The 26245-nt window shown below is 43.8% G+C and overlaps 1 protein-coding gene and 1 pseudogene across 2 annotated transcripts in view; one reads left to right on the top strand and one right to left on the bottom strand.

Annotated features, from left to right (window-relative positions):
• The window catches only part of LNX1 (ligand of numb-protein X 1), a 193134-nt gene that overhangs the window by 141228 nt on the left and 25661 nt on the right, over window positions 1-26245 (top strand). For both annotated transcript variants that reach the window (XM_068974863.1, XM_068974864.1), the window contains 4 exons: window positions 14279-14517; window positions 15007-15159; window positions 22038-22240; window positions 24640-25011. In XM_068974863.1, coding sequence (XP_068830964.1) covers window positions 14279-14517; window positions 15007-15159; window positions 22038-22240; window positions 24640-25011 — 967 coding nt within the window. The remainder of the gene's footprint in view (window positions 1-14278; window positions 14518-15006; window positions 15160-22037; window positions 22241-24639; window positions 25012-26245) is intronic.
• Window positions 12560-13366, bottom strand: LOC138082215 (E3 ubiquitin-protein ligase TRIM21 pseudogene; annotated as a pseudogene).

The following is a 26245-nucleotide window of genomic DNA, read 5'->3' as shown; positions in this document are numbered from 1 at the left end:
CTTACTATAAATAAACACTGAGCCCATTTTACATCTGGGAAAGTGAAAAGTGAAAGTGTTAGTCACTGTGAAAAGTTGTGGAAAGTGAAAGTTGTGAAAGTGAAAAGTGAAAGTTGTGTCTGACTCTTTGCAACCTCATGGACTGTAGCCCAACAGGCTCATCTTTCCATGGAATTCTCCAGGCAAGAATACTGGCATAGGTTGCCATTCCCTTCTCCAGAGGATCTTCCCGACCCAGCATTCAAACCTGGGTCTCCTGCATTGTAGGCAAATTCTTTACCAACATCTGGGAAAGGCTGAAAGGAGTCATGGAACTTGTCCACAGTCACAGAGCTGGTGGTGCAGACCTAGGATTCATACCCAGATGTTTTAAATGTGAAAGCCTGAGCTTTTTCCACATCACTCCGCCCTCTTTTTCAGGAGGTCCTCCATAAGTGCCCACTGAATGGAAAAACAAAGTATTAGTATTCAAAATCACTCATCCCATTGTAGCAGCATAACCCACCAAAAGAAGGTATATGGCAACTGTTTATTCCTCCTATGTACAGACTGGTTTTAAAACCCAGATCCAATAGAATCCTTTTAGAGTTACCAGGGAAGTATGTGAAAAAGAAAGAATGTTAAAAATCTCACTTTTTCGTCTTCCTTCTCACTTCTCATCTCGCATTAGAGCGCAGGGAAATCATGAGTTTGCTGAGGGGAAAAGGCAGCCTGGCAGAGGCATCACAACCAACCACAATTACATGTTAGCGGGACCGTGTGGGTGGATCATCAATCCCCAGTCGCGTAATTTCAATAGAACACCCAAAGGGAGACTTCAGTCTAATTCAACACATGTTTGCCAAGTGCCTGCCTGAGGAAATCTACTGACCATGTGGACTCTCTGAAAGTCACCAGGTGAGCAAGGCTTTGTTCTTCCCTCCATTCCCTTCTGGCTCCATGGAGCAGACGTGCCCAAAGCTGACCAGGCAGCTGACACAGAGCTGGTGTGTCTGGACTGTCAGCCAGGAGGGACATGGGAATCCCTGACCTCACTCTTTCTCAAGAACAGATATGATGAAGCCCCTTTGAACCTAGAGGGATAGAGTTTTCAAAGTTTGGTTCAATTGGTGGTTGCTGCTGCTAAGTCACTTCAGTCGTGTCGGACTCTATGCGACCCCACAGATGGTAGCCCACCAGGCTCCCCCATCCCTGGGATTCTCCAGGCAAGAACACTGGAGTGGGTTGCTATTTCCTTCTCCAGTGCATGAAAGTGAAAAGTGAAGTGAAGTCGCTCAGTCGTGTCCGACTCTTAGCGACCCCATGGACTGCAGCCCACCAGGCTCCTCCATCCGTGAGATATTCCAGGCAAGAGTACTGGAGTGGGGTGCCATTGCCTTCGATGGAACTAAACTCCCTCTCTCCCCAACTTTGGAACTTTTACTCCAACATAAGCAGAGAAGAGAGAAGTAGGGAAGAAAAATAAGGGTTAAAACGTTCCAGGAAAAAGCTGCTGCTTGAAAAATGGTGCTCAGGCAAGGTGGGCTTCAATCACAGACCCAACGAGGCTGAAGGAGCAGACCAGGCAGGAATCTGGGGCACGTGTTCCAGACAGAGAGCAGGAGCAGAAATGCAAGGTCTGGGAGACAGGAGCATGCTGGGCAAGGGTGAGAACCAACAGGAGGCCGGATGAGCGGGAGATGGAGATGAGGACGAAAGTAACCCAGAGAGCATACAGGGCCCACTGGGCTATTCTGAGGGCCTTGTGTTTTAGTGGCATGGAGAGCTGTTTTAAAGGGATGACACTGCTGCTCTGTTGAAAATAAACAGGGGAGGGGAATGAGTGTAGAAGTAGAAAGACCTCTCAGGAGCCTGTTGTAATAATGCAGGCTTTGATGATGGCAGCACAGACTAGGGCCGTGGTGGTAGAAGTGATGAAAAGCATTTGGATTCTGGATAAATCTGGCTTGATTATATCTGTAGGGTTGAAAAAAAGAAAGGAATCAGGGCTGACTTGGGAGTTTCGGGTCTGAGAAGGATGTAAGGTAAAACAGAAGAGGCGGGAAGAGCTGGTTTGGCAGGGAAGGTTGGGGCGTTTGGATGTGTTAGGTTTCAGATGCCGATTGAGAGTGAAAATGTGGCGTGAGCAGTCAGGAATCTGACTGCACGTCAGGAGTCTGGAGTGTAGGGTGAGCCCCAGGCCGGAGGCCAGGCCACAGGAGGGGAGAAAGCATGGACCCCACAACTTGGATACGAGCCCCAGCTTCACTCTGACAGCTAGAAGGGAAGAAAGCTTTATCCAAGTTTTCATATCCTCATCTGCAGAGTGGAGGTGGTTTAACTGACTTGACAGCTGGAGCCACTGGGAGGGTTTAACAAGGTTTTAGCTGAGCCTAAGACCACATTTCAGAGAAGGCAATGGCACCTCACTCCAGTACTCTTGCCTGGAAAATCCCATGGGTGAAGTAGCCTGGTAGGCTGCAGTCCACGGGGTCGCACAGAGTCAGACAGGACTGAGCGACTTCGCTTTCATTTTTCACTTCCATGCATTGCAGAAGGAAATGGCAACCCACTCCAGTGTTCTTGCCTGGAGAATCCCAGGGACGGGGGAGCCTGGTGGGCTGCCGTCTATGGGGTCCCACAGAGTCGGACACGACTGAAGCAACTTAGCAGCAGCAGCAGCAAGACCACACTTGTGAAATGTAACGCACAGTACACAGTAGTCCAATAGATGTTAGCTCTTCCCAGCCCCTTTCTGTGTTGCCAGACCCTATCATGAGGCCATGATCAACACAGCTCAGAGATCAGTTCAGTTCAGTCACTCAGGTGTGTCCGACTCTTTGCAACCCCATGGACTGCAGCACACCAGGCTTTCCTATCCATCACCAACTCCCGGAGCTTACTGAAACTGATGTGCATTGAGTCGGTGATGCCATCCAACCATCTCATCCTCTGTCGTCCCCTTCTCCTCCTGCCCTCAATCTTTCCCAGCACCAGGGTCTTTTCAGACGAGTCAGTTCATCGCATCAGGTGGCCAAAATATTGGAGTTTCAGCTTCAATGAATATTCAGGACTGATTTCCTTTAGGATAGACTGGTTGGATCTCCTTGCAGTCCAAGGGACTCTCAAGAGTCTTCTCCATCATCACAGTTCAAAAGCATCAATTCTTTGATGCTCAGCTTTCTTTATAGTCCAACTCTCACACCCATACTTGACTACTGGAAAAACCATAGCTTTGACTAGATGGACCTTTGTTGGCAAAGTAGTGTCTCTGCTTTTTAATATGCTGTCTAGGTTGGTCATAACTTTTCTTCCAAGAAGCAAATGTCTTTTAATTTCGTGGCTGCAGTCACCATCTTCAGTGATTTTGAAGCCCCCAAAGTTAAAGTCTATCACTGTTTCCATTGTTTCCCTATCTATTTGCCATGAAGTGACTGGACCAGATGCCATGATCTTAGTTTTCTGAATGCTGAGTTTTAAACCAACTTTTTCACTCTCCTCTTTCACTTTCATCAAGGGGCTCTTTAGTTCTTCTTCACTTTCTGCCATAAGGGTGGTGTCATCTGCATATCTGAGGTTATTGATATTTCTCCTGGCAGTCTTGATTCCAGCTTGTGCTTCTTCCAGCCCAGTGTTTCTCATGATGTACTCTGTATATAAGTTAAATAAACAGGGTGACAATATACAGCCTTGATGTACTCCTTTCCCAATTTGGAACCAGTCTGTTCTTCCATGTCCAGTTCTAACTGTTGCTTCCTGACCTGCATATAGGTTCCTCAAGAGGCAGGTCAGGTGGTCTGGTATTCCCATCTCTTGAAGAATTTTCCACAGTTTGTTGTGATCCACACAACAAAGTCAAAGGCTTTGGCATGGTCAATAAAGCAGAAGTAGATGTTTTTCTGGAACTCTCTTGCTTTTTCAATGATCCAATGGATGTTGGCAATTTGATCTCTGGTTCCTCTGCCTTTTCTAAATCCAAGGCTCAGAGATGGCCCTGGGTAAAAACTTCAACCTGCGGAGCCGGGACTTGATCCTGTAAGCAGTAGGAAATACTCCCATGGGAAGTTTTTGAGAAAAGAAATTGTGTTGGTGTGGTTGTGTTTAGGATAGATTGGATGATGGGGAGGAGGGACAAGACTGGGAGCAGGGAGATGGGCTGGAATGTGTTGAAAAGCCCTGGAGGTGTCAGAAGGGCCAGGATGGGGGCCCTGGAGATGGAGTTGGGAACCAGACACATCAGCAAGGCCCATCCTCAGCCTCTGGGTCACCAGCATCCTGACACAGACTCTCTCTGAGCTGGGGCAGTGTGGGTGGATTCCCTGAGGCTGCCAGTGGCCCATCTCCCAGGCACCTTGTCCAAGGACACCAAGGAGAGGCTGTGGGTCTCTGACAGCAATCATGTCCTCCTGCAATGGGCTCCCAACCTGGCCCCAAGGACCCCACTTTGAATAAAGCTTGAGTTGTTCATCCTGTTCAGTAGAGCAGCTGAGCCTATGACCCAGCTGTTAGCAGGGAACCTCGCTTCCCTTTAGAGCCCCCTAATCTCGATTCTCTTGGCCTGAAAGAAAGAATTCATCCATTTGAGTTGAATGTGTCCCTTTTGCATGATGTTGTAACTTCCGGCACATGATGAGCTCTCCCATGAATGGAAGACAGTTGGGAATATCCCCTTCTCTGATTGGGATCAGAAATGGGGCTGGGGCAAATGTTGAAAGGAAAGCCCCATCTGAGGCCATGTTCTCTGTGCTTGCACATGCATACACCCCCACAAAAGTGGGGAGGGAGGGAGGGAGGGAGCGAGCAAACTCAGCGGGAGAGTGAGAGGAGTGTTGAGTTGCTTCCGGAGGACTGAAAGAGAAATGGGTCTGACTTACACACATTGGCAGGTGTGGTTTGTTTTTTTTTTTTAATTCCCAGAGGCTGGAATTTGTCATCCCTTGAGATAGATCTGGCCTACAGATGTGGGGTTTTTTTGCCCAGAAAATGGTCTGAAAAGTTTTGAATTTGTTGCCAGCTTTTAAAAATGAAGAGATTTCACATTAAAAACTGGGATTTAGGCTTCCATATTGTTTGCTCTAATAACACTGGACCACTCTTACATTTTTCTTCCAGTTTTATGAAGATACAATTGATATATAGCACTGTGTAAGTTTAAGGCATGCAACATAATGATTTGACTTAACATACATCATGAAATGACCACAAAGTTTACTGAACATCTATCTTCTCATATAGATATAAAATTAAAGAAATGGAAAAAAATATTTCCTGATGAAAATTCTTAGGATTTACTCTCTTAAGGACTTTTCATATATAACATACAACAGTGTTAACTGTGTTTACCATGTTGCACATTACCTCCCAGGTACTTAGTTATAGCAGGAAGTTTGGACGTTTTGACTGTCTTCATCGAATTCCCTCCCCCATCTCCCACTCCCTCTGCTTGGCTCTGTTAATCACCAATCTGTATGTGCTTAGTTTTGCTTTGTTTTTAAGATTCCACATATAAGTGAGATCAAACAATACTTGTCTTTCTATCTGATTTATCTCAGTTAGCATAATGCCTTTAAGGTCCATCCATGTTTTGCAAATGGCAAGATCTCATTCTTTTTTATGGCTGAATAATATTCCATTTTAATATATATACACAATTACTGTAGCCCACCGGGCTCCTCAGTCCACAGGGATTCTCTAGGCCAGAATACTGGAGTGGGTAGCATTTCCCTTCTCCAGGGGATCTTCCCAACCCAGGGATCAAACCCAGGTCTCCCACATTGCAAGTGTATTCTTGACTGTCTGAGCCACTAGGGAAGCCCTGTATATATATATACACACACACACACAATTATTTATCCTTCAGAGGGCACTTAGGTTGTTTCCATGCCTTGACTACTATAAATAATGCTGCAATAAACATGGGGTGCATATATCTTTTCCAGCTAGCATTTTCAGTTTCTTCAAATAAATACCAAGTGGAAATCCTGGATCATATGGCAGTCTATTTTTAACATTTTGAAGAGCCTCTATACTGTGCTCCATAGTGGCTGTACCAATTTAGGTTCCTACCAGCAGTGCACACAGCTTCCCTTTTCTCCACATCTTCACCAACATTTGTAATCTCTTGTATCTTTAGGTGTCTTAACAGGTGTGAGGTGATATATCGTTGTGATTTCAATTTGCATTTCCCTGACAAGAGAGTGATGTTGAGCATCTTTTCATGTACCTGTTGGTCACCTGTGTGTCTTGTGTGGAAGAATGTCTCTTCATATCTTCCTGTTTTTTAAATCTTTTGGGGGTTTTTTGCTATTGAGCTGTGTAGATTCTTGTTATATTTTGGATATTAATTTCTTATGAGATATGATTTGCAAATATTTTTTTCCATTTAGTAGTTGCCTTATTTTGTTGATGGTTTACTTTTTTTGTGGAAAATCTTTTTAGTTTATCTGTTTATTTTTGCTTTTTCTGCTTTTAGTGTCAGATTCAAACAATCATCTCCAAGACCAGTATCAAAGAGCTTATTTTTCTTTTAGGAGGTTTATGATATCAGTTCATACATTTGTCTGTAACCCATTTGAGTTAACTTTGGTGTGTAGCGTAAGATAGGGGTCCAGTTTCATTCTTTCACATGTGGCTGTACAGTTTTCCTAACACCATTTACCAAAGAGACTGTCCCTTCCCCATCATATAGCCTTTACTCCTTTGTCATAAATTAATTGACCATCTGTGTGTGGGTTTATTTCTTGACTCTCTATTCTGTTCCAGCAATCTACATCTGGGTTTTTTGCCAATATCATACTATTTTGACTACTATAGCTTTGTAATATAGATTGATATCAAGGAGCATGATGCCTCTAGCTTTGCTCTTCATTCTAAAGATTGCTTTGTCTATTTGGGGTCTTTTGTGGTTCTACACAAATTCTAGGAATGTTTGTTTTATTACTGTGAAAAACACCATTGGAATTTTGATAAGAATTACACTGAACATGTAGATTGATTTGTGTAGTATGGACAGTTTAACAATATTTTCCAATCCATGAGCACACAGTATCTTTCCATTTATTTGTGTCATCTTAATTTATTTTATCAATGTCTTACAGTTTTCATTGTATAGATCTTTTGCTTCCTTGGTCAAATCCCTAGATATTTTTCATGCAATTGTAAGTGGGATTTTTTAAAAAATTCCTTTTCTGATAGTTCTTTGTTAGTGTATAGAAATGCGACAAATATTTCTGTATTGATTTTGTATAGAAATGCAACAAACATTTCTGTGTCGACTTTATATCCTGCAACTTTGCTGAATTCGTTCAGGAAAATTGTAGCGAGGTTTTTTGTTTTTGTTTTTGTTTTTGTTTTTTTTGAGTCTTTGAAGGTTTCTGTATATAATATGGCATTGCAAACAGTGACAGTTCCCCTTTTCCTTTCCAATCTGGCAACTTTCATTTCTTGACTAATTGCTCTTAGGCTGGTGTTCTTGAGGCAACACTCAGGAGGTCTGTAGGGCTGCCTGTCACACTTTTCAAATGGAATAGCACTGATCACCACAACCACCGCTCCCCTCTCCCCCCTACCCCCTGGCCTGATTAGCGTATGAGTTTGCAAGCCCTGGTTTAAAGTAAGAGCAGACTGAGCAATTAATGAACTCAACTTGAGGGCAGATTCAGTGTTTACCTAATTCAGAAGTGAACTGAGAAAGAATGTGAGGGAAGTTGAAGCATCAAAGAGAGGTGGTCTAGTTACCCAGACTGTTATAATGAGTGTATTGAGGCTTGATTTCTCAAGGACCTCTTTTATTCTATCATCAGAAAGGAGCCCTCCCCTGCAAACCAACTTGTGCTGAGCTCTGATCCCATCAGAACCTCTGTAAAGTACACCAGAGGTCCAACCTGCTTGCAGTCAACCCCCATTAGCAGTGAACTCACAGACTCAGGAATTTTTGCAAGAAGAGGTTCATTTTCTCTTCTTACTTTCGCCTCTCCCTTGCAGAAAAGACAAAAATTCCATGGCACATGCCCCCAGTGTCAGGATTTTTATATTAAGACAGATTTGCCTCCGCTCACTTTGAAATAGGAGCTCAGGATCTCAACTCTGTTATTAACAAAACTGATCTTCAGAGCTACTTTAACAGATGGCATATCCAAAGTGGTTGAAAAATGGTTTACCACGTTCCTTGTGTTCATCCTTCAAGTTCATGGCCGTCACCCATCACCACCTGAGAGTACTTAATGCTCAGGATAACTAAAGGGAGAATAAATCCTGTTTGCTTTGAACACAACCCAGGGTTCAGCATATGTTCCTGTATTGGCCAAGGCTAATCAGCTCTTTCCCCCTCCTCCCCTCACTTGTGCCTGTAAATCAGGAGGCCCCAGGATCAGTCAACACGAAAGAGATAATTAGTAAGTACAAGCTGCTACCTTCATAGATCACGCTGTGCCTTAGATTCAAGCTCATCCAAGAAGCTGAAACAAGCAACATTACACAAGTATTAGTCACTTTAGCAGAACCTTTTTCACACAAAGCTTATGAGTCTGAATGTTTAAATCTACCCTCCCTGGCTATTGTAAGGATAGCTGAGGTACGAGGCCAGAGGGAAGTGATCTTAGCCATTTTATGATGTTTTCCTTTCCTGGACTAAAATGGGTCTTTGGAACCCCAAGGATCTGGAACAGAAATGGTTTCTTAATGGCATAGGCTTGGCATTCAGAGATCTTTAAATACCTTACCCCTTCTCACAGATGTGGCAGCAGAACAAGATGCTACTTTTTTCCACTGGGATGTGGTCCATCCCCTCGGAAGGCCATGGCTTGTGCCTTTGCCGGTCATTTGTCCAATTGGAAGATTCGTTTCCTGCTCTGGCAGGGCACATGGTGAAGAGCATTGCTGCCCCAAGAAAAGAAAGACTGTTTCTAGTCCAACAAAATAACCTAGGAACTTCCTTCCCATGTGTTGCTAGTCTGAGACTGCTGGCTTACAGAGAAGTGTTCCACTCATGTGTTTATGACTTTGGAGCTGCTCAACTGCATGCTGCCTTTTATTTTTTCCATCACACAATGTTTCTTCCAATTTTTGAGCTTCTCATATCAACCACTTTGCTATTTTTAAGCAGAATGATTCAAAGCCAAAGTAGCTCATCAGAACAGTAAAATCTCACCAGTTCAAGCAAGAAGCTTATATTCTTTCAGGGAGAGAAAGACTAGTATGAGAAGCTAGAGTCCCATTTCATCTTTTATAAGATAAAGATGTAGGTAGGGTTGTATAATCAGTCCTTTTCTACTAATATTCAAACCACATAAAATCATCATCATTTATTATAAGAAGCATCATGTTTAATGTACCAACAAGAAAATTTTAAAAACTGTCACTGGTTAAATCATTCCAGAACACTGTTAAAGATATCCTTGTAATGCATGAGTTGGTTAGATCAGACTTCAAAATCCATTCAGACAAATTCCATTCAGACCTCTCCTGCCCTCTAGTTGTATTGTTTGGCATGAAAGAGACCCATTCTTTTGGATGATTTCAGTAACAAAATGTGACACCACTTTTCATCTCCTTGGTGGTATCTTTCTTTCTAAGCAAATAAAGCGTCTGCTTGTCTCTTCATAAGAAACTCGGAAATTGCTGTCCTTCTAATGACAAATATTTACTTTGCCAATGTCAAATTTACATGACACTGCTCTGTTTTTGAGAGTTTCTATTTATACAGTTACTTTTCATTTCAGTGCTTAATTGTAATGTAATCTTTTTTAAGACAATGAACAGCATTTAAACTTGGCCTAGTACCAAGAGTGGATGCAACTCAATGGAAGGGACAAGCTGGACACCTGTTACCATGTTTGCCGTGCTTGGACAATGGCATTTGCATCGTGACTGCAGCTTGGCAACTGAAGTTTTGGAACCCCATCCATCCCCCATGCACTCTAATCTCAAAGAATTTAATGTGATAAAACAGGCAACTTAGATGGTTCAGTTATGGCTACAATCTGTTGAGAATTTTCCATATATCTGGCAAAATACTAAACTCTTGCCAAGACCTAATATCTATCAGACTTCACAGCAACCCAAGATGTATGTGCAGATTAGAAAGTTTAACCACATTAACAAAATTTCCCCAGATGATACAGCTATGTAAATTTCAGAGCAAAGATTTCCATCCAGACAGAGGCCCTTCTATCCACCAGCTCTATGGCTCTCTCAGGCCGTATCAATTATGGGCACATCAACTGCAGGCTGCTTTTGATTCTATTCAGAAACATCACTCCAAATAGGCTCTCAAAGTGTTATCTAAAATAGCTCAATCATATTCAGTTTTCTGTAATGAGTTGGTGAAAATAATTTAGAAATTAACATCCATTATATGCAAATAGTTGCTTCTTAAAGGGACTCGCCCATTCAATTTCTGCCTTCCTGATCACTGGGAAGCTGGTGTGGCTGTCTGTGGCTACATCCTCACCACAACAATGAAAGAGTGAAATCATCAGCATTTTCTTTTTTTTTTTTTTTAATTTTCTCAGTTATTTTACTTTTAGCTTTATTCTGTCATTTCCGATCTACTGTTTTTATATTCAGTAGGTCAGTCAGTCAGTTCAGTCACTCAGTCGTGTCCGACTCTTTAAGAGCCCATGGACTGCAGCACGCCAGGCTTTCCTGTCCATCATCAACTCCCAGAGATTTCTCAAACTCAGGTCCATTGAGTCAGTGATGCCATCCAACCATCTCATCCTCTGTCGTCTCCTTCTCCTCCTGCCTTCAGTCTTTCCCAGCATCAGGGTCTTTTCAAATGAGTCAGTTCTTCACATCAGATGGTGAAAGTACTGGAGTTTCAGCTTCAGCATCAGTCCTTCCAATGAATATTCAGGATTGATTTCCTTTAGGATTGGCTGGTTGGATCTCCTTGCACTCCAAGGGACTCTCAAGAGTGTTCTTCAACACCACAGTTCAAAAGCATCAATTCTTCAGCACTCAGCTTTCTTTATAGTCCAGCTCTCACATCCATACATGACTACTGGAAAAACCATAGCTTTGACTAGACAGACCTTTGTTGGCAAAGTAATGTCTCTGCTTTTTAATACACTGTCTAGGTTGGTCATAACTTTTCTTCCAAGGGGCAAGCATCTTTTAATTTCATGGCTGCAGTCACCATCTGCAGTGATTTTGGAGCCCAAAAAAATAAAGTCAGCCACTGTTTCCACATCTATTTGCCATGAAGTGATGGGACCGGATGCCATGATCTTAGTTTTCTGAATATTGAGCTTGAAGCCTACTTTTTCACTCTCCTCTTTCACTTTCATCAAGAGGCTTTTGAGTTCTTCTTCACTTTCTGCTATAAGGGTGGTATCATCTATGGATCTGAGGTTATTGATATTTTTTCCTGGCAATCTTGATTCCAGCTTGTGCTTCATCCAGCCCAGCATTTTGAATGTTGTACTCTGCATATAAGTTAAATAAGCAGGGTGACAATATACAGCCTTGACATACTCCTTTCCTGATTTGGAACCAGTTTGTTGTCCCATGTCCAGTTCTAACTGTTGCTTCTTGACCTGCATACACATTTCTCAGGAGGCAGGTCAAGTGGTCTGGTATTCGCATCTCTTTCAGAATTTTCCAGTTTGTTGTGATTTACACAGTCAAAAGCTTTGTCGTAGTCAATAAAGCAGAGGTAGATGTTTTTCTGGAACTCTCTTGCTTTTGTGATGATCCAGTGGATGATGGCAATTTGACCTCTGGTTCCTATGCCTTTTCTAAATCCAGCTTGAACATCTGGAAGTTCATAGTTCATGTACTGTTGAAGCCTGGCTTGGAGAATTTTAAGCATTACTTTGCTAGCATGTGAGATGTGTGCGATTGTGTGGTAGTTTTAGCATTTTTTGGCATTGCCTTTCTTAGGGATTGGAACGAAAACTGACCTTTTGCAGTCCTGTGGCCACTGCTGAGTTTTCCAAATTTGCTGGCATATTGAGTAAACCATTTTCACAGCATCATCTTTTAGGATTTGAAATAGCTCAACTGGAATTCCATCACCTCCACTAGCTTTGTTCATAGTGATGCTTCGTAAGGCCCACTTGACTTCACATTCCAGGGTGTCTGGCTCTAGGTGAGTGATCACACTGTTGTGGTTATCTGGGTCATAAAGATCTTTTTTGCATAGTTCTTCTGTGTATTGTTGCCACCTCTTTTTACTATCTTCTGCTTCTGTTAGGTCCATACTGTTTCTGTTCTTTATTGTGCCCATCTTGGGCTTCCCTTGTAGCTCAGCTGGTAAAGAATCCACCTGCAATATGGGAGACCTGGGTTCTATCCCTGGGTTGGGAAGATCCCCTGGAGAAATGAAAGGCTACCCACTCCAGTATTCTGGCCTGGAGAATTCCACGGATTAAATAGTCCACAGGGTTGCAAAGAGTTGGGCACAACTGAGTGACTTTCACTTTCACTTACTTTCACTTTGCATGAAATGTTCCCTTGGTATCTCTAATTTTCTTGAAGAGATCTCTAGTCTTTCCAGTTTTATTGTTTTCCTCCATTTCTTTGCGTTGATCACTGAGGGAAGCTTTCTTATCTCTTATTTCTTATCTCTCTTCCCTTGCTATTCTTTGGAACTTCGTTCCTTTTCTCCTTTGCCTTTCGCTTCTCTTCTTTTCTCAGCTATTTGTAAGGCCTGTAGGAGCTCCAGCGCTGAGCTCCGCCTCCTCCTCTCCAGCTCTGCTATCAGCTCCTGCAGGGCCTGGATCTGCTGCGCCAGCCTGGTCTCTGTGTCGCCCAGTGTTCTCAGCTGTTGCCTCTCCTCCTCCTCTAGTTTCTGCAGTTGCTTCTGCTTCTCTTCGGCCAGGAAGTTTTTCTGCCTTATAAACTCTTCATGAATTCTTAATTTCTGCGCCTCTACCTTCCCCTTCCAGGATGCTTTCTTCATTGCAATGTCCAATACCAGCTTCTCAGCCATCTCCTGCTTATGTCTTAGTTTCTTTAGTGCCACCTGAAGCTTCTCCTGGTACTCCTGAGCAGCCTCCTCAATAGGGACCATGGGATGATCACGGTGTTTCTGGGACTGGGAACACACCCAGCAAAGGGCCTTCCCATCTTCCTCACAGAAGAGGTGAATTTTCTCTCTGTGTACCACACACAGCTCCCCATGTGGGCCCTTCTTGGCACCCTGGCTGATTTTTCTAAGGTTGTCCACCATGTTGGCTACCTGTCGATTGGGCTGGAGATTCTGGAGCAGGAAGTGGCGCCGGCACACAGGACAGACGCTACCCCCTTCTTTCCCGACCTCAGAGATGCACTCCTGGCAGAAGCTATGACCACATTCAATGCTCATAGGCTCCACCATGGGATCCAGGCAGATAGAGCACGTGACCTCCTCCCACATCTTTGTCAAGGGTATGGCTGAAGCCATTGGGGCGATGCTCCTCTTCGGTAGTACTGGGGAGATCTTTTCAAGAGACGCAGTAGATGGCAGCCGCTTCCTTATTTCCCATCAGCATTTTCTGATCGAAACCTACCTAAGAGCTGAGATGACTTACCTAGTGACAATGGAAGGGCATTCACAGCAAAAATATGGACTTAGATAAACTCGAACCTTGGTCTCCTGACTCTTAGGCTTGCTCTTTAACATGGAGGGTGAATGGATATAGACCTATTTTTTTAAAGACCGTGAATGTTGTTTTACTCTCCCAATGTTTGAAGACAGGCACATTTTTAGTGCATGGGAGCCCCCAGTCCTCAGTCCCTCAGAGGTCCTGGCCACTCTGAGACCAGCCCCAAGGCAGGGGACTGGAAGCCAGCAAGCCAGCCTCTAGAGAACCATGGTGCTGAGCAAACTCCTGTGGCTTTGTAATGTGGGCGATTCTATTTCCATGGACAGTTAAATATGGAATCTGGGAGGAGTTTTGTGTTTATGTTCAGTGGTTTGGGAAACTAAACCCAAAAGAAAGGACTGAGAGGGTGACTAAGGGCTTTCATGGTCAAGATAAATACCAGCAAGAAGGAATTACCACGTCCAAATAGTTGAAGATAGCCAGCCTCAAGCCCTAGTCTTTGTGACCCCATGACAACTCTCACAGTTTGCATTTCAGGCACCAGGATAGAGAGTGTTTTAATAAAATGCAATAAATGAATTTTAAAAGCTGTTCTCTCAAGTCATTCATTCATTTGATTGCAAGTGTATATTGACTTACCTCCATGTGAAAAGAGAGGGGAACCAAGGGTGAGCAAATCAATTTCCGAGGGCAGCAAGCACGTGCGCTGGAAGAGGCCCAGCTGAGCGATGTGCAAAGCTTTCTCTGACCTCCTTCTGGCTTTGTTACAGCTGCAAAGGTGCCTCCCACTACGGTCTCACTAAAGACAGGAAGAGGCGCTCTCAGGATGGCTGTCCAGATGGCAGCACCAGCCTCACAGCAACAGCACTGTCCCCAGAGATTTCCACAGTTCCCACCGTCTCCTTAATGACAGATGAGCCTGGCCTAGACAACCCTGCCTACGTGTCCACAGCAGAGGATGGTCAGCCAAATAGCCCCCTGGACTCTGGCCGGAGCAACCGAACAAGGGGTGAGTCAAATGGGTGGTTGTCCGGGAATGGGCTCTTCTGCCTTGGGACTGCCCTCTGTGAAACGGTCACTGTGGAAAGTCCTAGAAATGTTTTGTTTAAGAGGAAATTGTTCTGGTAGTTTTGGCCACAACCCAACATCCAGTTCTCCAAAGTGAAATGAAACCACGAGGACTTGAGATCATTAGAAACGTGTGTAATCTGACTTGGTGAAAGGAGTTGAAGTTAGACCTAGTGATTCATCACTCCCGCAGCGTCCATACCTTCCCGCCCAGGCAACTCGAGAAAAGTGCTGTTATATTCCATCCAGCCTAGGAAAAAAAGACAAGCAGATTTTAAATAGACCATCCATATTTCATTGTAGAAAACTGAGAACATACAGATAAGCAAATTGTATCATCCTGCCACCTCGAAGTAATCACCATTTGCGTTCTGTTGTGTATCTTGCCAGCCGTGTCCATTAAAAAGACCTTTTTCTCTTTTGTCTTCAGCACGGCCCTTTGAGCGATCCACCATCAGAAGCAGATCCTTTAAAAAAATAAACCGAGCCTTGAGTGTTCTCCGAAGGACAAAGAGTGGAAGTACTGTTGTTAGCCAAGCTGACCAGGGACGAGAGGATTCTGAAAACACCACTATCCTTGATGGTAAGTTGCTTCCCCATGAGGCTGGGCGTGGCCTGGGCTTCCAGAATGACGCCAGGGCTGATGACCACAGGACTAGCCCTCACTTTCTACAATACCTCTCTTCCTAAGGGCATACATATTTTTTACCTTGATTACTCTACTTATATAAGTAACCAAAGGCAAAAATTACTTTTCTTTTTTTTTTTTTTTTTCCTGGCTACATTGGGTGCTTGTTGCGGCTCACCAGCTTCTCTAGTTTGGCATGGATCTTAGTTCCCGAACCAGGGCTCAAACTCATATCCCTTGCATTGGAAGGCAGATTCCCAACAACCGGACCATTAGGAAAGTCCCTGTTGTTCTCTTTTTACATAGATTGAGGGAAAAGATTTTGGAACCCTTACCTTCAGGTCTTAGCTTAGTGTATATAAAGAATAATATAGTTAAGTGAAGAGCAGTTAGAACAGTGCCTGGCACACAGGAAATGTCACATGAGTATTCTTATCTCCACCTTATGTGATGTGTGATTCTGAGGGTTTTCTATGTATTAATTCATGTACTCCTCAACAACTCTATGAGGGAGCTACAATTATCATCCGTGTTTTATAGATGAGGAAACTGAGGTACCAGGCAATTACTTAGTTTGCCCCTTCTGAACTTGGAATCCAAGTAATGTGGCTCCAAAATTCACGCAAATCAAGTTTCTGGATCTTAGATTCTATATCTTTTTTTCAATATAAATGGAGCTGAGAAAATACTGTCCTGTCCTTTCCTTTTCATCTTACATTAGAACTTCACAGCAGTAATGATAATAACTAAAAGAACGCTTTTGAGCTTTCCTGGGTGCCAGGCAGTGCTCTAAGGCATTTAAAGGTCACAATGATAAGAGATGGGGATTGTGATTCCCAGTTTACAGAAGAAGAAACCAAGGTTTAGAGAGACTGGGTAACTAGCCCAAAGTCACCCAGCTGGAAAATGGCAGTCCTGGGATTTTAATTTGTGTCCTCTGGCTCCAGAGCCCACTCGTTTACTCACTGGATTAAAGTGCCCTCTGCTCCTTCAAGGTTGGGGAGTGAAAGTGTTAGTTGCTCAGTCATGTCCGACTCTTTGAGACCCCATGGACTGTAGCCCCCCAGGCTCCTCTGTCCATGGAATTCTCCAGGCAAGAATACTGGAGTGGGTTGCCATTCCCTTCTCCATAGGATCTTCCCAACCCAGGGATCAAACCTGGGTCTCCTGCATTGCAGGCAGATTCTTTTCCATCTGAGCCACCAGGGAAGCCCCCTCAAGGCTGGGGGCTAAACCCCAAACCTCTGTCTTTATCATGTTCTCAGAGAACTTTGAGCAGTTGTATAAGCCCCTTCTTCCCTCTCTTACCCTGTACCTCAGTACTCTCGCTGCTGCTGCCGCTGCTAAGTCGCTTCAGTCGTGTCCGACTCTGTGCGACCCCATAGATGGCAGCCCACCAGGCTCCCCGTCCCTGGGATTCTCCAGGCAGGAACACTGGAGTCTGCCATCGTGTAAATACTGTCTTTCTCTCACTTCCATGTTGCCGTCCAACCTGTACTCTCACTTGCCTTCAGCTGGCATCCTAATTTCTCTTTAGGCTTTGCCTCCTCCTGGGAGCCCTCCTTGACTCCCCCAGTCCTCTCTCCTTTGTGTTCTCAAAGCACCTGCATCTCTGTTATAGCAATGTCATCTTTTATTGTAACTGCACCAGTGAGGGCAGGGGTTCTTTATCTAAGTCTTTGTGTTCTCAAGGCCAAGCACAGTATCTAGTACATAATAGTTCTCACTGAATGTCTCTGCAATGAATAAAAGGATCATAACTTCCTTTCTGCCAGCCTTCCCCGTTATTCAGTTCAGTTCAGTTCAGTCTCTCAGTCGTGTCTGACTCTTTGCGACCCCATGAATCACAGCACGCCAGGCCTCCCTGTCCATCACCAACTCCCGGAGTTCACTCAGACTCACGTCCATCGAGTCAGTGATGCCATCCAACCATCTCATCCTCTGTCGTCCCCTTCTCCTCCTACCCTCAATCCCTCCCAGCATCAGAGTCTTTTCCAATGAGTCAGCTCTTCGCATGAGGTGGCCAAAGTACTGGAGTTTCAGCTTCAGCATCATTCCCTCCAAAGAAATCCCAGGGCCGATCTCCTTCAGAATGGACTGGTTGGATCTCCTTGCAGTCCAAGGGACTCTCAAGAGTCTTCTTCAATACCACAGTTCAAAAGCAAAAGCCTCCTTAATTCCATTCCACATAAAGTTTTATCTTGCCTGAATAAGACTGATTTGCATGTTTATTGCAGAAACTTTTAAAAATAAGAGATTACTACGTGTAGGACATTGGCCTAAGCTTTGTGCTTTTTTAAAATTGAAATATAGTTGATTTACAGTATCGTATTAGTTTCAGATGTACAACATAGTGATTCATTATTTTTATAGATTATACTCAATTTAGAGTTATTATAAAATATTGGCTATATTCACTGTACTGTACAATGTTTCCTTATAGCTTGCTTATTTTGCATAAGCAGTTTATACCTTTTTCCCTGTTGTGTCCCTCTCCCTCTCCCTCTCCCCACTGGGTATCTACTAGTTTGATCTCTATATATGTGAATCTGTTTTTTTATTTGTTTTTATTTTCTAGATTCCACACGGAAGTGATAACATAAAGTATTTGTATTTTTCTATCTGACTTATTTTACTTAGCATAAAATGCTCAGGTCCGTCTACACTGTTGCAGATAGCAGAAGTTCATTCTATTTTATGGCTGAGTAGTATTCCATTGTATACATACCACATCTTTATTCATCTGTTGATGGACACTTAGGTTGCTTCCACCTCTTGGTTATGAACATTGGAGTCCATGTATCTTTTCAGATTAATGTTTCTGTTTTCTTTGGATGTATACCCAGAAATGGAATTGCTGGATCATATGATAGTTCTATTTTTAGTTGTTTGAAAGCTTCCATACTGTTTTCTATAGTGGCTGCATCAGTTTACATTCCCACCAACAGTGTGCCGCTGTTCCCTTTTCTCTTCATCCTCACCATTTGTTATTTGAAGAATTTTTGATGATAGCCATTCTGACAGGTGTGAGGTGATTAACAATGTTGAGCATCTTTTCATATGCCTGTTGGCCAGCTGTATGTATTCTTTAGAAAAATACCTATCTGTATCTTCTCCTCTTTTTAAATCAGGTTATGTGGTTTTTTTGATAGAGTTGCATGAGCTGTTTATATATTTAGGCTCAGTGATTTTATATAAGAAACTGCCTGCCAATGCAGGAGACACAGGAAATACAGCTTCAATCCCTGGGTCAGGAAGATCCCCTGGAGAAGGAAATGGCAACCCACTCTGGTATTGTTGCCTAGGGAATCCCGTGGACAGAGGTGCCTGGCAGGCTACAGTCCATAGATTCATAAAGAGTCAGACACAATTGAAGCAACTTAGGACACACGGAGGACTTTTATATAAAGATTATAAAATCTAGTTCCTGGCTCCAAGGGGTTCATTCAAGACTAAAAGAAAAGAAAATACCATGAAGACTGCGATATAAATAAATGAAAATGGGGGCCACCAGAAGAGACACACCACTTCCCAATGGGACAGTGTAGTCCGTGTTTAAGGGGCAGTTATGACCTGGATGGGCACTGGGATCTTGACTGTGTGTTGGGAAGTGGGGGAAGATGAGGATAAAGCTGGATTAGAAGAGTCCTGGAGGCCATTTAGGAGTCTTGACTTGGGGCAGTGAACATACCTGAATGCTTTTGCATCAAGTTATAGCAGAATCAAACTTTATTTCACAAAGATGAAGATTGCAGCTACATTATGTGTGCAGGGGTTTTGCACGGGAGAGAATGAAGTTTCCTTTTCTGCTCCAGGACCTATTACTTCACAATGGGGGAGGGATTAACACTCAGTGAGGCTGGTACAGGATTTGTGAGGTAACAGAGGTTTCAAAAATGACCTTAGGGTCTCATTGCTTCAGTAACCCATGGTTAGTGTGGTGAACTTCCATGGCTTATCCATCCTTTTCATATCAGTAAAGAGATTGGCTTTCATTTTTATCAGCCATATGACCTGGATGGTTTACTTGACTCCTCTAAGCTTTAGTGTCTCATCATCTAAAAAAACAGGGATAATAATAACCTAGTTCCAGTCTTAATCTATTGTGAGGACTAAACAAACAAACAAAAATATCATACAAATTGCTTAGCTGAATGGTCGGCGTATAATAAACACTTGGTAAATGATACTATATTCCTTGGTCCTTAAGTAAGGACAAAATATTGGACAACTGTTTCTTTTCAGACCAGTACCAAGTGGGAATTAAAAATTTCATTAACTCTTGAAGGTCTCATTATCGTGGCTGTAATTAACATTTTCAACTGTGACTGAGTATGTCCTTTCAGACTATCAAAACAAACAGCGTTGACTGGTTTAGATTTGGGAGCATGGTTTTTGTAACTCTGTTGGGAGAAAGCGTAGAAAGGGGGAGGGGGGAGAGCAAAAATCAGCAGCTTTGATGATTATTTCCAAATCTTTCTTAGCTCAAAATGATTTTTAAAAAAAACTTCCATTCCCTTGTCACCAGAGCTGTTCCAACAAATACTTGTGGGTAGCGCCTACTTAAGGTAATCAAAGCAGTTTAAACATTAATTGAACTTGATCACTCAAGCACTGTTAGCACCAGGAACTGACAGATGAAGACTGCTGCCCACAACCTTACAACAAAGCCCAGTTGCTTACATTAAATCAAATCCCAATGGCAGTCAAGGGCCCACATTTACAACCCGGCTTCCTCTGGCCACTAAATTTCTTTGTTTATCATGTTTTGTAATATTTAGAAATAATTTTAATTCTTTCTGTATCGTTCCTAGAGAGTTGAGTACTTGTTAATGAATTTGGAGTTCATTAGGGAAAATGGACTAAGGTCATGGGTTTTGAAAATAGTCACAAAAAGTGTTTTATGTAGAACCAGGCCTCCAGTTTTGATCTTTCCCAGTGATATAATTAAGGAAGAATCTTAGGGCAACGGCTGCTGTCAGCAGCTACAGGAGACAAAAGTAACCCCACCTTCAACGTCCAGACTCGAGCCTCCAGCATCTGGGGAAGAGCTGCGGCTCCTGTCACGCTAGGTGTTGTGTGGCAGCTGGTGTTGCCTCTATACCCTTCTCTTCCACCGGGGTGGAGAACCACGCCAGTTGGCACTGCTGGCTCAAGAGAATGTGTGTCTACAGAGCAAGTCCCCTGTGGGCCTGTTGCCAGCTATGAAGGAGGGAGCCTAGCAGGAGCCCCAGGTTCTGACCCGGTTTTGGGGACCACCACTAAACTACCACCTCTAACTGGTCATGTCACTTCCGTTCTCCCAGCTTATGCATCCTCACTTGTGAAATAAAGGTTTGACTTGTGGCTAACTTTATTTGGGGGCTCCAAAATCACTGCAGATGGTGATTGCAGCCATGAAATTAAAAGACGCTTACTCCTTGGGAGGAAAGTTATGACCAACCTAGACAGCATATTAAAAAGCAGAGACATTACTTTGTCAACAAAGGTCTGTCTAGTCAAGGCTATGGTTTTTCCAGTGGTCATGTGTGGATGTGAGTTGGACTGTGAAGAAAGCTGAGCGCTGAAGAATTGATGCTTTTGAACTGTGGTGCTGGAGACGACTCTTAAGAGTCCCTTGGACTGCAAGGAGATCCAACCAGTCCATCCTAAAGGAGATCAGTCTTGGGTGTTCATTGGAAGGACTGATGTTGAAGCTGAAACTCCAATACTTTGGCCACCTGATGTGAAGAGCTGACTCATTGGAAAAGACCGTGATGCTGGGAAAGATTGAGGGCAGGAGGAGAAGGGGACAACAGAGAATGAGATGGTTGGATGGCATCACCGACTCAATGGACATGGGTTTGGGTGGACTCTGGGAGTTGGTGATGGACAGGGAGGCCTGGCATGCTGCGGTTCATGGGGTTGTAAAGAGTCGGACACGAATGAGCGACTGAACTGAACTGAACTGATGGTTGTCAAACTGCAAAGCCTGAAATGGTCTTCTGTGTGTGGGCTCAGGGAATGGGGGCAGAGGAACCTGTGAAAAACTTCCTAGGGTAAGGGTCCTCACTGAAAATGTAAGGTTTGGAAACCCCAGCCTAGATCTCTGAATCTCCTTCTCGCTCTGAATTCAGAAATGCAAGCGGATCAGGGACGAACCCCTTGACACCGCCAGCTGGGCCCGGGCGCTTTTCCTGATTGTGAATTAGGCCATTTGACTTCCCTTCACTGACAGCAGGGGTGGGGAGAGAGCCTGCTTTTCAGTGAGACTGAAAGACAGGGCCTCCCAGGAGGAAACCTTCAGAATAATCAGAAAGAGCAGAACAGGTTTGTTCTGTTTTTTCCCCTTGATAAGTAAGTGAGCAAACTGTGGTCCATTCCATAATGACTGTTCATTCATTCCTCTTCACTCAATAAACATGGGACAAAGTCTTCTGTGTACAGAGATCTGTGCACAGACCTAAGAAACAAGGATCTTAGAGTCCAGTGATGGGTATAAGAAATGACCATATGTAATACTAATAGTAATAGAAGGCTCAGTGCCCTGAGAAATACAGCTTTGTGGGAAATAGGAAGTTGAGAGAGAGTAGGGGAGGAGGGAGGAGGGCAGAGTTTAATTGGAAGGGATCATTTCATGCAGGCCTTGAAGGAAAAATTGGGTTTAGGCCTAGGATGGAAAACATTCCAGGCAGAAAAACTTATGCTGGCTCAGAGGCAGGAAGATGGAAAACATGTACAAAGAATGATGAATAGTTTAGTTTGGCTGGAACCAAAAGCCTGGCAAGAAGAGAAGTGGTTGGAAATGGCCGATGGTGGGTGTCTTAAAAAAACACTGTCTTTGTCCATTTTAGTCTTTCCAAGGTTGTATCACCTGATTCCAGATGGTGAAATTACCAGCATCAAGATCAATCGAACGGATCCCAATGAAAACCTCTCCATTAGGCTTGTGGGAGGCAGTGAAACCCCTCTGGTCCATATCATTGTCCAGCACATTTATCGTGATGGGGTGATAGCCAGAGATGGCCGGCTCCTGCCAGGAGACATCATCCTAAAGGTAGAGACTGTGGCTGTGGGGCCATGAAAATGGGCTTAATAAGAGTCACTTCTGAGCACATCATTGGATGCATGGGTTAGGGTTATGATGGGTGAGTGGTTGGACAAATAAGTAAAACACTAACATAAATGTGGAACAGTCACTTTCCATAGTTATTAGGTTGATATGACTCTTCATACAAGATTAGTAATTTTCAGTGGGTCCCTAACCCTTCTGTCTTGTTCTTCTGACCTCTTTCTCTCTCTGTATAAATACTATCTCTGTATCATTTTGTCTCTGTCCTCCTCCTTCCTCTTCTCATGTCTTCCCCTCCCCTAACTTTCTCTGCCTCTTCAGTCTTCTCTCTTCCTTCTTCTCCCTCCTCATTCTTCCTCTCCTACCTCTTTCTCCTACTTTAAGTAACAATAACATAAAACAGTATAAAACTGTAGCATATTAAGTTGTTTTTAAAACAGATTACTGGAACATTTTGTATTTTATCTAATCACTCACATTCACACACTCCCCTAAAGTAAATTTCCTATAGCTTAATGACCCTTCAGCAAAGAAAAAAAAAAAAAAAATCCCTAAGCTATTCAGCCAACCCACAGACATTCCAGGGGAGACAGGTGGTGGAACAGAACGCCTTGGGCATTACTGTCCTCTGTGGCTTGGCCGAGGATAAGGATGCTCGGGAAGAATTTTCAGTTGAAGAGAAAGGACAAAGGAAGAGTTGTTCATCAGACAGAAGTCTAACATGTGCCAAAAGTGATAAGGAAAAATCCCTCCCTTGGTCATATATTTCCTGTCTGACCCTCAGATGACAGTTTCATCCTATCCCTTCTGGGTTGCTGACAGGCCAGCTCCTAACACATTATGTGCTATTTCTCTGGCAAAGAAATTCTTATTTTTTTGGAATAAGAGGAAAAAGAATTTGAAGCAGTTATTGTAGAAACACTGATATTCCCACTGGCCTCTGAGATGGAGTACGAGGCAGGGCCTGTCAACCTCAGGGGACGATTGGCCATGCAATTAGCAACACTCTACATGGCTTCCCTCCAGTTCTATGGAAGCTATGCTGCCTGGGAGGGTTGCATAAGGAAAACATTTTGATTCTTGTGGCCTTCAGCTGGCACTTGCAAGCAAAAAAGCTGCCAGGACTGTTTAGCAGGCGACCCTGACTTTCTCTTGGCCCGGGTGTGATGGGGAAAGCTGGACATGGGATAAGGTGACAGAGCAGAGAAAGGCCTTTGAGCTCACCTGCGCTTGAACAAAGGTTCTGAGCCTTGTCCACACACGAAGGAGCCTCCATGCATCCCTGGAGATGCAGCAGAGGACGGGCAACTGCACGCGGCAGGCAGGCCCGGGAAAATCTCACTCCGCGACTCTTCTAACAGTTGGCTGCCGAGTGCGAGAAATCTTCCCAAACCATAGAAATTCAAGAAGGTTGTTTCTCTTCTGTGGGGCCTCCTTCCTTAAGAACAGTGCAGTGCTGCTGTGAAATTATTTTCTTCCCAAGCAGTGACCACCACTGGGGGCCGAAGCCTTGAGGCTGGGTCTGCCTAGAGTAATTAAAACCAGAAAGCCCCACACAGCATCAGTCCCACAGATTATTAGTGAGGCACAAATGAGTGGGCCGAGCTGGAGGACATTTAAGCAGTTTAATAAGGGGACCCAGGCTTTCAGTAAAAGAGCCTAAAACTTCCATTTACATCAGTTCATTTGAAATAGTACAGAGATTTTTTTTTTCTCTTTTATTGAGAACATGGGCAAAAGACCTTGTAGGAGACTGCCTGGGGACTTCACAGATGTACACACTGTCACACACATTCACACACTTGCCAAAACACAAATACATGTATGTACACATACATTCTCTGTGTCACACACACACACACATACACACACACCAGTGAAGCCTAGAAATTCCAGTACAGGTGACCTAGGGAGAAAAATTCATTTGGAGATGTTTGGAAAGGAAATGTCAGCTCAGTTTTATTTAAATAGCACTTTAACATAATCATTAATCAAAAATTTTCTTTTCTTCTTTGGCCTTCTCCCACTTTTTCTTCCTTTTCCTTCCTCCCTCAGCCAAAAAATAAGTTTAGCAAGCAACAGCAATGAGGGTTAGGACCATATAATTAAACTTGAGGGCCTGTGTAAGGACAGGGCTGAGAAAAGATTCTGTCTGCTGAGACAGAGAGTTGAAAAGGTGTGCAGGTAACAGTGGAGGAAAGCTGGGTTACAAGTCCTGTTGGAAGATCGGGTATTTGGGCATTTGGACAGAGAAGAAGGGGACAGAGCAGAGTGGTCCTTTAGGAAGGGCCCTGGTGGGTGTGCAGGCAGGGCCTTTTAGGCAGGATTGTGGCAGGTGGATCTGATGGCTCGGTGGCTCCAGATTCGAGGTCCCCTTCCTCCAGGTCAACGGGATGGACATCAGCAACGTCCGACACAACTACGCCCTGCGCCTCCTGCGGCAGCCATGCCAGGTGCTACGGTTGACTGTGCTCCGGGAGCGGAAGTTCCGGAGCAGGACCGACGGACAGCCCCTGGATACCTACGGGCCCCGGGATGACAGTTTCCATGTGATCCTCAACAAAAGCAGCCCAGAGGAACAGCTTGGAATAAAACTGGTGCGCAAGGTGGATGAACCAGGGGTGTTTATTTTCAACGTGCTGGACGGTGGCGTGGCAGACAGACACGGCCAGCTGGAGGAGAATGACCGTGTGTTAGCCATCAACGGGCATGACCTTCGGTACGGCAGCCCAGAAAGTGCAGCTCATCTGATTCAGGTAGGTCACAGACGAGTAAAAGATCCTGGTCAGAAACTGCCAGCATGAGCAGGAATGCTCATCACCTTGATCCACCTACCCTGTTTCTACCCCTGGTAACATGTAGTGCCTCCTTTTCAAAGAGTCAAGAGTGAAGGGCCAGGTAAGAACATTGCTCCAGCAAATGATGTGTCTCAGGGTCATGGGCATTCTGTTAGTGTTGCCAGCCATCCAGTCTGACTGCAGGTAGACCCATTGGGCTCTGTTGCAGCCTCACCAGGTTAAGATCACTCAGGGTCAGCAGGGTTGCATCATCCTTGTACCCAGTATGGTAGTCACAGACCTTGGGGTCACACAAATACACTCTGAGGACATCCCGTGTGCTACTCACATAGAGGCTGGGCCATGTGCCTTTCATGATCCTGTGGATCAGAGACCATGGTAGGACTGGCTAAGTTTGAGCCCCCTCTCCATGGCTAAGTCCAGCCCTCTTCAGAAGCCCATGGGAACTCAAATATGAGCCTAAGGAAGCCCTCTGTAAGAGAGGCATGCAGATTATTATTACTCAGGCAAATAGAGCTCATGACAGCCTGACATTGGTTCAAACTAATTCACGCTCCTGACAGGCATGATGCCACCAAGCCCCAGCATGCATCTTGTTAACTTCAGCTGGATGACCTTGAGTTTTTATTGTTGGTTTTCTTTTTAAATTGAAGTATAGTCGATTGACAATGTTGTGTTAGTTTCAGATGTACAGCAAAATGATTCAGTTTTACATGGATATATATACATGTTCAGTTCAGTCGCTCAGTCGTGTCCAACTCTTTGCGACCCCATGGACTGGATGTGTACCTATATAGATATATAATATATTTTATATATGTATAAAATCTATTCTTTTTCAGATTCTTTTCCCTTACAGGTTATTACAAAATATTGAGTATAGTTCCCCGTGCTGTACAGTAGGTCCTTGTGATTTACACATTCTACCTATAGTGGTGTTTGTATGTTAATCCCAAACTCTTAATTTATCCCTCCCCTCTCCTTTGGTAACAATAAGTCAGTGGATTTATTTCTGTTTTGTAAATAAGTTCATTAATATCTCTTTTTAGATTCTACATACTAGCAAAATCATATGATATTTGTATTTTTCTGTCTGACCTTACTTAGTATGATAATCTCTAGGTCCATCCATATTGCTGCAAATGGCATTTTTAAATTCTTGGTTTCATGAAAAAAGTAATATTTTTAACTT

Source organism: Capricornis sumatraensis, chromosome 7 (genome assembly GCF_032405125.1).
Source record: "Capricornis sumatraensis isolate serow.1 chromosome 7, serow.2, whole genome shotgun sequence".
Lineage (NCBI taxonomy): Eukaryota > Metazoa > Chordata > Mammalia > Artiodactyla > Bovidae > Capricornis > Capricornis sumatraensis.
Note: the sequence above shows the minus strand (reverse complement) of the source record. Positions and strands in the feature narration are given on the sequence as shown.